This window comes from Cervus canadensis, chromosome 25, assembly GCF_019320065.1.
Source record: "Cervus canadensis isolate Bull #8, Minnesota chromosome 25, ASM1932006v1, whole genome shotgun sequence".
Taxonomy (NCBI): Eukaryota; Metazoa; Chordata; class Mammalia; order Artiodactyla; family Cervidae; genus Cervus; species Cervus canadensis.
Genome location: NC_057410.1, coordinates 30,459,304 through 30,472,760, shown reverse-complemented (window position 1 = coordinate 30,472,760; position 13,457 = coordinate 30,459,304). Strand labels below are relative to the sequence as shown.

Sequence of the window (13,457 nt, the reverse complement as noted above, 5' to 3'; positions counted from 1 at the left end):
AGTTAATAGAGTTTGATGGAATCAGAGTGAACATTTGTACCCAGGAAATGTTGATTAGTGTACTCACATACAGAAAACTCTAGTCTTTAGTGATATACCAAAGGATCGTGTCCTGTTTTTTAAAAATTGGATAAACATGTAGAAAGTCTATTTATTAACATTAATCCAAGAAAGTACTAGGTAGGATTCAAACTCTGTCACTTGGATAGACTAAACTTTTGAACAATCACCACACCAGCACCTACAGAAAATCTTTTTTTTCATGTTGCTCATTATTTCTTTATTTTAAAGAAGACACACTGATTAGAGATAGGATAGATATGGTAGGGATGGAATCATTGCCTTAAAAGAAATCAAGGGATATATTGGCCCAGCCCAGCAGGATCAAATGCAGAAGGCCGAGGCTAATTCCATCTCACTGATAACTCAGCAAAATATGTTAATCCGTGGAAATAAACCTGAAACAGAAAAAAGATAAGAGGTTTTCAAAAAAGGTTGAAAATGTGGCTTTATACCTTGGAATCTGCAAGAAGACTAACAAATGTCAAATGGCACTGAATTCATGGTCAAAGAGAGATTTACATTCCTGGAAGATAAACACCTAATGCCTGTCCAGAGGCAATTGGACGTGGAGCCTGGGATGGAAGCCTAGATCAGTGGGAAGTTTAGAAAAAAACAGAGAGATGACCAGTATGAATTGGTTTTCCATGTGCTACAGCACACAGCAGTCCAGGCTTCTCTTGTTAAAAGACAAATATTCATTTTCTCACCCATTGACTACCTAGTACAGAACTTTGAGCCAGGAGCCATGCACTGAAAGAGTATAAATATTTCTAAGATTCCTCAGGACGTTCATTGTTTATGTACCAATCCATCTCATCTCTTACTGCACAATATTCAGGGGGAAGTTTCTGTTGCAAATTTTTATTTCTTCATCTTTAAAATATTTATTTCATAGAGTTACTATGAGATTTAAACTATTTGGTTGACCATATCTTATGGAAAAACCTGAACGAACTTTTAGGCCAACCCTACATTATATATGTGAATTTGATACCACATTGCCTGTCATATATTCAGAATCAATCATAGTAGTCACTGATTTTACCAGACTGTTTAAGGTCAGGGAGAAATGAGCCAGGAGCAGGAAGACTGTACCATGAACCACAGTGGAATTCTGAATTCCCAGAAATACCCAGAATAACACTTAAAGCATTCTGCCTCAAGGAAGCATCTTTGTAAAGATATTTTCTATTTTTAGAAAGATCTTTAAAGGAAATAAGAATTTTATAGCAAAACAAAACAGACTTAGCCAGGTACTTGGCCACATGGAGGGACATACTTTGGTCTCTCCATTGTCAATTTTACTAATGATGAATTTTACCTATTAAATTCCAGAATTTCAAGAGCCATGCAGATATAATTGGTAAACGAGAGACTCAAAATTTTTGATTTCTCTGATGTTGTCTCTTGGCTTGATTTGTAAAACCACAAGGATTTAGAAAATACTGAAAAGAAAGCAGGACTTTTCTCATGACTTTTTCTGCCCCCCAAATATAGTCTATGCTGAGAATAGTGGACACAGGGAATCCAGGAGATCCATGAAGAAAGTATTTATGGGGTGACCTTACACAATCGATTGGTGGTATGTCTAGTCCTGGCTGTGGAGGTGGCCTTTGTGGTAGATGAAGCACCAGTCGAGCTGGCAGCAGTGGAAGTGGAATCAGCAGAGCTTGTGGTGGGGGCATCTGTACTTTCGCTAGGAGCATCTGTACTTTCGCTGGGGGCATCTGTACTTTCGCTGGGAGCATCTGTGCTTTCGCTGGGGGCATCTGTGCTTTCGCTGGGGGCATCTGTGCTTTCGCTGGGGGCATCTGTGCTTTCGCTGGGGGCATCTGTGCTTTCGCTGGGAGCATCTGTACTTTCGCTGGGGTCAGAGTTCGTGGCTGTAGCTTCAGAAGCTGAAATTAAGAGGAAACATTCAAATCAAGACATGTGACTCTGCAGGCAACATGCCTGAATGTGCATTTCTCATTCTGAATTCATCTCAGCAAATGTCATCAATTATGTCATACCTTTACCCTAGCTACCAACTCTCCTCTTACTCATTCTTCCTAGCCCCATCCTTCGTGGGAGAGAAAGAATTTAGCATTTCCTTGCTAGGGCAGTGAGGCTGAGGGAAGACACAGGCAAATACTTTCTGCTAGCATGAACACGAAAGACCAAATCCACATATGTCCTTATTCACAGGAACCACTGCTGAGAGACAAAAAGGAACTTCCTGTGGACTGACATTCTGGGGACTTCCCACAGAATGACTTAGAACTGAGTAGGTTCTGAGTATGAGGAGCATTGCAGTATGAGGAGAAGAGAAGAATCAGTTGATGTATCTCAGATTAGAGGTAGTATCTCCTTTCTTTTAATGCAGCAAAATCTCTTTTTGCAGGTTCTGGCCTAAGGAGAGAGAGATTTGTCACGCCTTTTGTGGGAACTTGTACTGCAGCAATAATTGTGAGAGTCCCTTCTACATAATGGGAAATATTGGTACTATTCTGGAAATAATAAGAATAAGCAAATGCTTTTTCACCCACCCCATGTTCAAAAGGACCTTGCCAAGATTTATGAGATTTATCTCTCCCCACAGAGCTGCTAACAAATAGCAAGAGTCAGACCCCCAAACTGTGAGTGAAAACCATCTCATCACCATCTCCATACCCGTACTCTAGCTGTGCTGACTCAGACCTCATGCAGGAAAGAGAATATTTTTTAACTGGACTCCACATGGCACATGTGGCACAGTATGCGAGGTCAGACTAGAGTCAGTGCCCTATGATCAGAGAACCCAAGTCCGCAAGCTGTTGAGGCTGAAAAGAGGAATCTTCAGAATGCCTGTATGAGCACGACACACACAGCATAGAATGGGCAGGGTGCTATGGGGACAGTCCAAGAATGACCAGGAGCTTTGATCCACAACCTTGGGATTTAGGTTAAAGAATGAAAACAAACCTCAGCCTGGGAATCAGGCATTGATGCCATTACAAAGAGCAGAGCTTAGAGCCCTACTTGCACTTGACCCCTACATTCCACATCCTGTTATCCCACTCTCCCATGTGGTCCTTATGCCCTCATTTCTGCATTAGTCTCAGGAGCTACATTCTCCTTATTATGGTGAAACCACACTCCTCAATGGGACTTGAATCCAGCTGCACTTCAGACTGGGACTGGAAGCCACAACTCCTGATTTAAGAGGTGACATTAACTCACAATCTTTTAATTCAAATTGCACACCTGGTGCCTGGTGTGTAGGTTCTTTTGTCTTGGTGCAAAACAATTCAGGCACAGAAAGAATTCAGCCAGAGGCAAGGCAACAGGCAAAGAGGGAATTAATTAGAGTAGGGTACTTGTGAGAGATACAGGCAGGCAAGGGACTGCAGCCCTGAGAACAAAGAGGGCTGCCTCCTTTTTTTTTTTTTCTGGCCGTATCACGAAGCTTGTAGGAGTTTAGTTTCTGGACCAGGGCTCGAAAACGGGCCCAAACAGAGAATGCATCGCATCCTAACCCGTGGACCACCAGGGAATTCCTAAAGGCTGCATTTTTATAATCTAAGAAAAAATGGGAAAGGTAGAAGACCACAGGTTTTCTCTTTTGGGGTCAGACATCAAGGCTTACATCATTAGTTCCTCCTTAACATTATATGGTCTAACCAGAACTGTCATGGTGCGATAATCATATGTATATTAACAAAGAAGTGGTGACATATCCTAAAATACTGTAATTCATCTCAGGTTGTGGTATAATGTCCTCTTTCACCTAGTTTCTTTTCTCTTTCACCTATACTCCTACCTTGGCTATGTGTAGGAATGCAGTTTTTCAGAATCTGTTATGATAAACCTCCCAAGGCCAAATTCAGGCCTCATCCCATTTTTTGGTGGCAGTGGCCACTGAGTAAACAGTAAGTCTGTTTACTTTCAAAATGTTCTGATTGTTGCTTAGTTGCCATATGTTCTAATCATCTTCTGGTTGCTGTCTAGCTCATGGTAATCTTCTGAAGTCCCTCTCTGTCTTCCCCAAGTGGGATTTCCAGGTGTAGAACTGTCTTATTCTATCCCTATCACTGGGACTAAATGACCTCTCACTTACACACTGGCCATATATTCAGCCCTTTGGTTTAGGGTAATCAGAAAGACTTTACATGCACCTCCCCCAAATTCTCAGGTCACAACATCAGACCACGGCCTCCTCTCTGCTGAAGAAAATTCAATGATTGACCCACAATTTATATAAATCCATGCCAGAGTGTTCATGTTCTCTAATAATGTGTAAGAAATAAGCAGACTTTCTATGTTCACCATAAACATTTGAATCAGACAGAAGGCTTTTCCAGGCTTGGGCTTGAAAGAAAAGTGAAAGTGAAGTCGCTCAGTAGTATCCGACTCTTTGCGACCCCATGGACTGTAGCCTACCAGGCTCCTCAGTCTATGGAATTTTCCAGACAAGAGTACTAGAGTGGGTTGCCATTTCCTCTCCAGGGGATCTTCCCAACCCAGGGATTGAACCTGGGTCTGCCACACTACAAGCGGACACTTTACCATCTGAGCCACCAGGGAAGCCCAAGGCTTGGGCTTGAAGTGAAGTGAAGTTGTTTAGTCATGTCCGACTCTTTGCGACCCTGTGGATTGTAGCCTACCAGGCTCCTCCATCCATGGGATTCTCCAGGCAAGAATACTTAGGAATCCTTATATCCTATCTCCTATGGAAACTTTGACATGAGGCTGGGATGGAAAATGGTCATTGCTGGAAGGAGATGAGGTGCAAGGGCAAACTCACCTGGTGTGTCCTGTGAAGCAATTGCTTCATCCTCTGAAACAGAAAAATAAAAACAGGATGTGAGTTGAACGCCAGATTTGGGTGTGGAGAGAAGAATATGGACAATGTGCAGGCTTTCAGAGTCAAATAACTTTAGTCTTTGGTGCACACGTTGAGGGGGAAGAGATTCACAGATAATATAAAATGTGACAATATGTGGTCACTTTTGATTTCCTGAAATTAACCTCTGATTTGTATTCTTAAACAGATTTTACTGACTCTGACCATGAAACTGGGTTCCAGGGTCAGAAATGAGCTATGATCTGATTGAATTGGGAAGAGCCTAAGGGTAGAGTCAAATCTATCGTGGATGGTCAGTGAAAATGGTGATGTAACAGGGGACTGGAGTAGAGGACAGGAGAGGCCAGCATTCTAGGCTCCCCCAAACCCACATCCACACAGAGTTCTTATCTTGATGTAACTATTCCTCCAAACCTAATTTTCAGGTAAGAATCTTTACTTACGGCTAGAAACCAGGATGGTGGAAACTGCCACCAGTGTCAGGAAGGCCAAGAGCTTCATGATGGTCAGTTGCAAAGCAGGGATCACAGGAAATTTTCGGAGCCTGGAGGAATCTTGACTCCAGGATTTCACATCAACATTATATAGGAAGAAAGAGAACACAAATCGGAAGATGCCAGACCAGAATCCGGGTTAGTTAATGCCAGGAGTGTTCGTTCTCAGAGAAACCACCGAAGAAAAAACAGCACGGCCTGAGGCTCTTGGAAAGATCATAATATCAATCATTTCATTCTGACACATTCATACCTTGTAGATAGAGTGGTATCATGATTATAGTCTTTTCTGACAAGGTGAAAAAAACCCTCATCCAGTCCTCCTGATTTAGTCATATCTGCAGTGCTCCCTTCAGAGACTTTGGAAACTTACTCAGTCTTGTCTCTCATCAAAGGAGATTAATTAGGGTAAAGCAGCCTGATGGAAGAACCACCCTCTGAGAGTCAGGCTGTACATTCTTCCAGCTATGGCCTCTCTCCTGCACATGTGAATAAAAAGAAAAACAATAGAAAATGAAACTGATGTCTGTTAATTAATGCATGCCTTGACTCCATACATTTCATTCTACAAATAGTCATTGAGCACTAGACATTAAGGACGCAGTAGTGAACAAAGCACACAAAAGTTACACATCATCCACCCTGTTGTTGAAACCCATATGTTAATAAGTGAATAGGAAGGGAGGCAGGGAGGAAGGAGAGAAAAATGGAAAAGAATATTTTGTATATATAAGGTGATAAAACCTAATAAATAATAACATAGAAAAAATAAAAAAAAATAAAAATAATAACACAGGTAAGAAGGAAGGAAAGAATTGTAGGAGATGGAAAGTGAGGTTATGTTTACAATGTGTAGCACAAAAATGGGCTTCCCCGTGTCTCAGATGGTAAAGAATCTGCCTGAAATACAGGAGACCCAGGTTCAATCCCTGAGTCAGGAAGATCTGGAGAAGGAAATGGCAACTCCAGTATTTTAACCTGGAGAATCCCATGGACAGAGGAGCCTAGCAGACTACAGTCCATGGGATTGCGAGAGTCGGATACAACTTAGCGACTAAACCAAACCACCACCAAAAACAAATTTAAATGAATTTTAAATGAAATTTAAATGAAAATTTCAATAAATAAAATTAAATGAAATTTATAATTAATTCCTAGTTAATATATATTAATTATATAGTTATAATTAACATATATTAATTTATATATTTAATATAATGTTTTATATATAATATTATAATCAATATATTTTATATGTTTATATAAATAATTGATATATTTATATATAAATATATAATTGATTCATTTAAATTAATTAAATGAAAATTTAGTTTAAAACAAATTTAAATGAAATTTAAGTGAATTTCTCCATGTTCCTCTTATCATATATAAATCTGTACATATACAAATCTATATATATATGTCAATATATTTCTTACAATATGGTATACAAAACAGCATTATATTCTGGATCATTCTTTCTTCTATGTGCACTCAACATGACGTCTAACAAATGTAGGTCAGCCATTATAGATCTATATCATTCCTTTAAATGGTTTTGTTATATCATAATTGACTCTAACCTTCCATGTGATAGAAATTGAGGTCACTGCTAGTTTTTTGCTGCTACCAATCATAAAGCCATTGATATGCCTTTTTAATGTACTCTTACCAAATATTTTATATCAATGCTCTAGATTGCCAGACTTATTAATAAACTCATTGATATTTTTAATAGGTAGTATCAAATTACTTTCCCCAAGAACTCAAAAAATTATTATTAAAAGAAAGAAAATATGAGAGTGCTTCTTTCCAACCATCTTGCCAGAAGTAAATGTATCTCAATATTATTTTGCTAACCTGATCAGTCAAAGCAGTATTTGTTATGCTCATTTGCATTTCCTGGATTATAGTAAATTTGAGCATACTGCATGCATTTATTGACATTTGAACTTCCTCATTCATGATTTTCTATTCAAATAATTTATTTTGTCTTCTGATCTTATCATTTTAAATACTTTGCATATAAAAAAGATTTTAATATTTTTAAACTCTTACAAAAATCACAAGGCTTTACAGTCTAACACAATTTTAATTTTATTCACAATATATTTTTAAAGTTTCAAAGTAAGTAACCTATCATTTTTATTATGCTTCTTATATTAAACAGTTTGCAAAACACATAACATGACATCTTAAATTTGTGACACTTCAGTATTCCTCCATACAAACTTCACATCTCTTTCTACCCTCTGAACTTACCCAGTGATCACAAACCTGGCCCCACCAGCAGTGCACACTCTCATTTGAATCATTTAGTAAAGGACCTAGGTCCTGAAAGGAAACCAAAAAATAAGCCTCAGCCTGAAGGGAGGTCTTGAGAGGAACATCAAGGACTTGGACCAAAATCAGGCCCCTTGCCCCTTGTCAGATACCTCACAAAATTTGGAAGATTCTGCAGTAGTCCTGGACTGGGATGGGCAAGGATACATGAATGAGTTTCATAAAGATAAGAATTAACTAGACACAGATAAACAAGAGGATATGGTACTAAGTTTATATAAGAGAGAAAAGATGTAATTAGAAGTCTCAGGGTGATGTGAGGCCCAGGAAGATTCGATGTTGGGATCAAAGATCAGCTCTCATCCTGTTCTTCCATCAGAGGAGCTGAGAAACAGACAGGGCTACACAATGACTGTTCAGCAATATAAATCTGACTGTGTGCACAAACACAGTGTGCAGACCTAGCATGTTTCTTCTAGTTATCAATAGCTTCCATTATCGCTGTTCAGTCTCAAATAGCACCTCTTCATGGAAATCAAATTAGATTCTATTTTCATATAAGGTTTATCACTCCCTGATATTTTCTTGTCTCACTGTTTCTTTGTCCTTGGCTTCTCTTGTGTTGTCTTCCTTCAAATAAATGAGCTCTAAGAAAACAAACTTAAGTTGTTCCACTCTGTTTCACAAGACCTAGAAGAATACCAAGCACTGAGTAGGCTCTTGAGAAATGAGCCTAACTAAATGAATGAATGAAGGAATATAATACAAATTCAAATAGTAAGCAAAAGACAAAGGAGAAGGACTTTGAGGATCAGGGAGAGAGTATACTATGAAAGGTCAGGATTAACCAGGACATGGATGAGGTCTTGTAAGGTTGAACCTCAGCCTATGACTATGAGTTATGATATAAAATAGGTACAGAAGGGCTAGGAAGGCAGGAATCTCATGAACAGAATTAACTATGGAAGAATGCCAGTGGTGTTTAGAGACAAAGATTCTTTATTCTCTCAAATCTCCTAGTCACAGAAATCTGAATCTAAAGGGTCACACACACATACACAAAAAACAGCATATACTTACACATGAAGATAGGAACTCCCTGCACCAGTGAATCAGGGCTTCCCAGGTGGCCCAGTCATAAAGTATCTGCTGCCAATGCAGGAGACACAAGTGATGTGGGTTCAATCCCTGGGTGAGGGAAGATCCCTTGGAGTAGGAAATGGTAACCCACCCCAGTATTCTTTCCTGGAGAATCCCATGGACAGATGAGCCTGATGGGCTACAGTCCATGGAGTCACCAAGACTTGGACAGGACACAGTGGCTGAGCATGGGCACACACCAGTGAACCACAATAAAGATTCAACTGTACCTGATAAGCCTCACAATATTTCCCTTTTAAAAAAATATAAATTTATTTATTTTAATTGGAGGCTAATTACTTTACACTATTGTATTGGTTTTGCCATACATTGACATGAATCCGCCACGGGTGTACATGTGTTCCCCATCCAATTCAGGGAAGTTTTCCTAAAACTTGCCTGTGTCCTGGTTCATCATTTTACTATCAGAAAATAACTCTCCTAAGTACAAATTCCTTCCACCATTGGCTTTTCCTAGTTAAGGAAAAGAACATCTAATCCTTACCCTAATTCTCATTCTTTTTCCAGTCGAGGCTCATCCTACTCAATGTGTGTGTTCAGTTGCTAAATCGTGTCTGACCCTTTGCAGCCCCATGGACTGCAGCCCACCAGGCTTCTCTGTCCATGGGATTCTCCAAGCAAGAATACTAGAGTGGGTTGCCATTTCCTGCTCCAAGGGAATCTTACTGACCCAGGGATTCAACCTGCATCTCCTGTGTCTCCTGCATTGGCAGGCAGATTCTTTACCACTGAACCGTCTGGGAAGCCCCTATCCCACTCGTTGCTTTATATCAATTCTCTATAAATGCAACTCTTTTTTTAATTTTTTTCATTGAAGGATAATGGCTTTACAGAATTTTTCTGTTTTCTGTCAAACCTCAACATGAATCAGCCATAGGTATATATATATCCCCTCCCTTTTGAACCTCCCTCCCTCCCCATCCAACCCATCTAGGTTTACGCAGAGCCTCTATTTGAGTTTCCTGAGCCATACAGCAAATTCCCATTGGCTATCTATTTTACATATGGTAATGTAAGTTTCCATGTTACTCTTTCCATACATCTCACCCTCTCCTCCCTTTTCCCCATTTCCGTATGTCTATTTCTTCATTGTTGCCCTGTAAATAAATTCTTCAGTACCATTTTTCTAGATTCCGTGTATATGCCTTAGAATACGGTATTTATCTTTCTCTTTCTGACTCCCTTCACTCTATGTAATAGGTTCATCCACCTCATTAGAATGACTCAAATGCATTTCTTTTTATGGCTGAGTAATACTCCATTGAGTATTTGTACCACAACTTCTTTATCCATTCATCTGTCAATGGACATCTAGGTTGCTTTCATGTTCTAGCTATTGTAAATAGTGCTGCAGTGAACAATGGGATACATGTGTCTCTTTCAATTTTGGTTTCCTCAGGGTATATGCCTAGGAGTGGGATTGCTGGGTCATACGGTGGTTTTATTCCTAGTTTTTTAAGGCATCTCCATACCATCTTCCATAGTGGCTGTATCAATTTACATTCCCATCAACAGTGCAAGAGCATTCCCTTTTCTCCACACCCTCTCCAGCATTTATTGTCTATAAACTTTTTGATGATGGCCATTCTGACAAGTGTGAGGCAATATCTCATTGTAGTTTTGATTTGCATTTCTGTAATAATGAGTGATGTTGAGCATGTTTTCATGTGTTTGTTAGCCATCTGTATGTCTTCTTTGGAGAAATGTCTGTTTAGATCTTTTTCCCACATTTTGATTGGGTTGTTTTTCTGGTATTGAGTTGTATGAGCTGCTTGTAAATTTTTGAAATTAATCCTTTGTCAGTTGTTTCATTTGCTCTTATTTTCTCCCATTCTGAGGGTTATCTTTTCATCTTGCTTATAGTTTCCTTTGCTGTGCTAAAGCCTTTACATTTAATCAGGTCCCACTTGTTTACTTTTCTTTTTATTTCCATTACTCTAAGAAGTGGGTCATAGAGGATCTTGCTTTGATTTATGTCATTGAGTTGTCTGCCTATGTTTTCCTCTTAAGAGTTTTATAGTTTCTGGTCTTACATTTAGGTCTTTAATCCATTTTGAGTTTATCTTTGTGTATGGTATTAGGAAGTGTTCTAATTTTATTCTTTCACATGTAGCTGTCCAGTTTTTCCAGCACCATTTATTGAAGAGGCTGTCTTTGCCCCATTGTATATACTTGCCTCCTTTGTCAAAAATAAGGTACCCATAGGTGCATGGGTTTATTTCTGGGCTTTCTATCTTGTTCCATTGGTCTATATTTCTGTTTTTGTGCCAGTTCCTTACTCTCTTGATGCATGTAACTTTGAGGTATAATCTGAAGTCAAGAAGGTTCATTCCTACAGCTCCATTCTTCTTTCTCAGGACTGCTTTGCCTATTCGGGGTCTACTCTGTTTCCATATGAATTGTGAAATTTTTTGTTCTGGTTCTGTGAAAAATGCCACTGGTAATTTGATAGGGATCACACTGAACCTGTAGATTGCATTTGGTAGTATAGTCATTTTCACAATATTGATTCTTCCTACCCAGGAACATGGAATATCTCTTCATCTGTTTATGTCATCTTTGATTTCTTTCATTAGTGTCATAATTTTCTGTGTACAGTTCTTTTGTCTCCTTAGGTATGTTTATTCCTAGATATTTAATTCTTTTTGTTGCAATGGTGAATGGGATTGATACCTTAATTTCTCTTTCTGATTTTTCATTGTTATTATATAGAAATGCAAGTGATTTCTGTGTATTGATTTTGTATCCTGCAACTTTGCTTAATTCACTGATTAGCTCTAGTAATTTTCTGATACTATATTTAGGGTTTTCTATGTACAGTATCATATCATCTACAAACAGTGAGTGCTTTACTTCTTCTTTTCTGATCTGAATTCCTTTTATTTCTTGTTATTCTCTGATTGCTGTAGCTAGGACTTCCAGAACTATATTGAATAATAGTGGTGAAAGTGGACACCCTTGTCTTGTTCCTGATCTTAGGGGGGAAGCTTTCAGTTTTTCACCATTGAGAATAATGTTTGCCATAGGCTTATCATATATGGCCTTTACTATGTTGAGGTAAGTTCCTTCTGTGCCCATTTTTTGAAGAGTTTTAAATATTAATGGGTGTTGAATTTTGTCAAAGGCTTTTTCTACATCTATTGAGATTATCATATGGTTTTTATCTTTCAGTTTGTTAATATGGTGTATCACATTGATTTGTGTATGTTGAAGAATCCTTAAATCCCTGGAATACACCCAACTTGATCATGGTGTATGAGTTTTTTGATGTATTGCTGAATTCTGTTTGCTAAAATTTTGCTGAGGATTTTTGCATGTATGTTCATCAGTGATATTGGCCTGTAGTTTTCTTTTTGTGTGTTGTCTTTGTCTGGTTTTGGTATCAGGGTGATGGTGGCCCCATAGAATGAGTTTGGAAGTGTTCCTTCCTCTGCAATTTTTTGAAAGAGTTTTAGAAGGATAGGCATTAGCTCTTCTCTAATGTTTGATAGAATTCTCCTGTGAAGCCATCTGGTCCTGGGCTTTTGTTTTTTGGGAGATTTTTGATCACAGATTCAATTTCAGTGCTTGTAATTGGGTTGTTCATAATTCTTATTTCTTCCTGGTTCAGTCTTGGAAGATTGAACTTTTCTAAGAATCAATTTCTTCCAGGTTATCTTTTTTATTGCCATATAGTTGTTCATAATAGTCTCTTAAAATACAAATGTCTGTTGTAACCTCTCCTTTTTCATTTCTAATTTTGTTGATTGGATTCTTCTCTCTTTTTTTCATGATGAGTCTGGCTAAAGGTTTATCAGTTTTGTTTATCTTCTCAAAGAACCATCTTTTAGTTTTGTTAATCTTTACTATTGTTTCTTTCATTTCTTTCTCATTTGTTTCTGCTCAGATCTTTATGATTTATTTCCTCCTACTCATTTTGGGGTTTTTTTGTTCTTCTTTTTCCAGTTGTTTTAGGTGTAATGTTAGGTTGTCTATTTGATGTTTTTCTTGTTTCTTGAGATGGGATTGTATTGCTATAAGCTTCCCGCTTAGAACTGCTTTTGCTGCATCCCATAAGTTTTGAGTTGTGTTTTCATTGTCATTTGTTTCTAGAAGTTTTTTGATTTCCCTTTTGATTTCTTCAGTAACCTGTTGGTTATTTAGAAATGTTGTTTAATCTCCATGTGTTTGTGTTTCTTACAGTGTTTTTCTTGTAAGTGATATCTAGTCTCATAGCCTGGTGGTTGGAGAAGATGCTTAATATGATTTCAATTTTCTTAAGTTTACTGAGATTTAATTTGTGACCCAAGATTTGATCTGTCCTGGAGAATGTTCCATGTGCACTTGAGAAGACGGTGTATTCTTCTGCATTTGAATGGAATGTCCTAAAGATATCAATGAGATCCATCTCATCTAATGTATCATATAAGACTTGTGTTTTGTTACTAATTTTCTGTTTTGATGATCTGTCCATTGGTGTAAGCAGGGTGTTAAAGTCTCTTACTACTATTGTGTTACAGTCAATTTCTCCTTTTATGTCTCTTAGTGTTTGTCTTATGTATTGAGGTGCTCCCATGTTGGGTGCATAAATATTTACAATTGTTATGTCTTCCTCTTGGATTGATCCCTTGATTTTTATGTAGTGTCCTTTG

At 38.2% G+C, this 13,457-nt stretch overlaps 1 protein-coding gene across 1 annotated transcript; it reads right to left on the bottom strand.

The window, feature by feature from the left end:
- Positions 1–251: 251 nt before the first annotated feature.
- LOC122427759 (integumentary mucin B.1-like) lies at positions 252–5,463 on the bottom strand. Its single transcript, XM_043447437.1, has 4 exons — positions 5,332–5,463; positions 4,829–4,861; positions 1,632–1,961; positions 252–458 (listed from the first exon to the last, which is right to left on the bottom strand). Exons 1-4 carry the CDS (start codon positions 5,387–5,389, stop codon positions 427–429), a joined length of 453 nt encoding a protein of 150 aa, XP_043303372.1. The 5' UTR covers positions 5,390–5,463; the 3' UTR covers positions 252–426.
- Between the last annotated feature and the right edge of the window lie 7,994 nt (positions 5,464–13,457).

What these genes read in the sequence shown, in the direction of transcription:
- LOC122427759 (XM_043447437.1), bottom strand. Translation starts at nt 5,389, where the DNA reads ATGAAGCTCTTGGCCTTCCTGACACTGGTGGCAGTTTCCACCATCCTG. An exon ending in CACCATCCTGGTTTCTAGCC is followed by an intron (nt 4,862 to 5,331) that starts GTAAGTAAAGAT and finishes TTTCTGTTTCAG; the next exon opens with AGGATGAAGCAATTGCTTCA. An exon ending in TGCTTCACAGGACACACCAG is followed by an intron (nt 1,962 to 4,828) that starts GTGAGTTTGCCC and finishes TCTTAATTTCAG; the next exon opens with CTTCTGAAGCTACAGCCACG.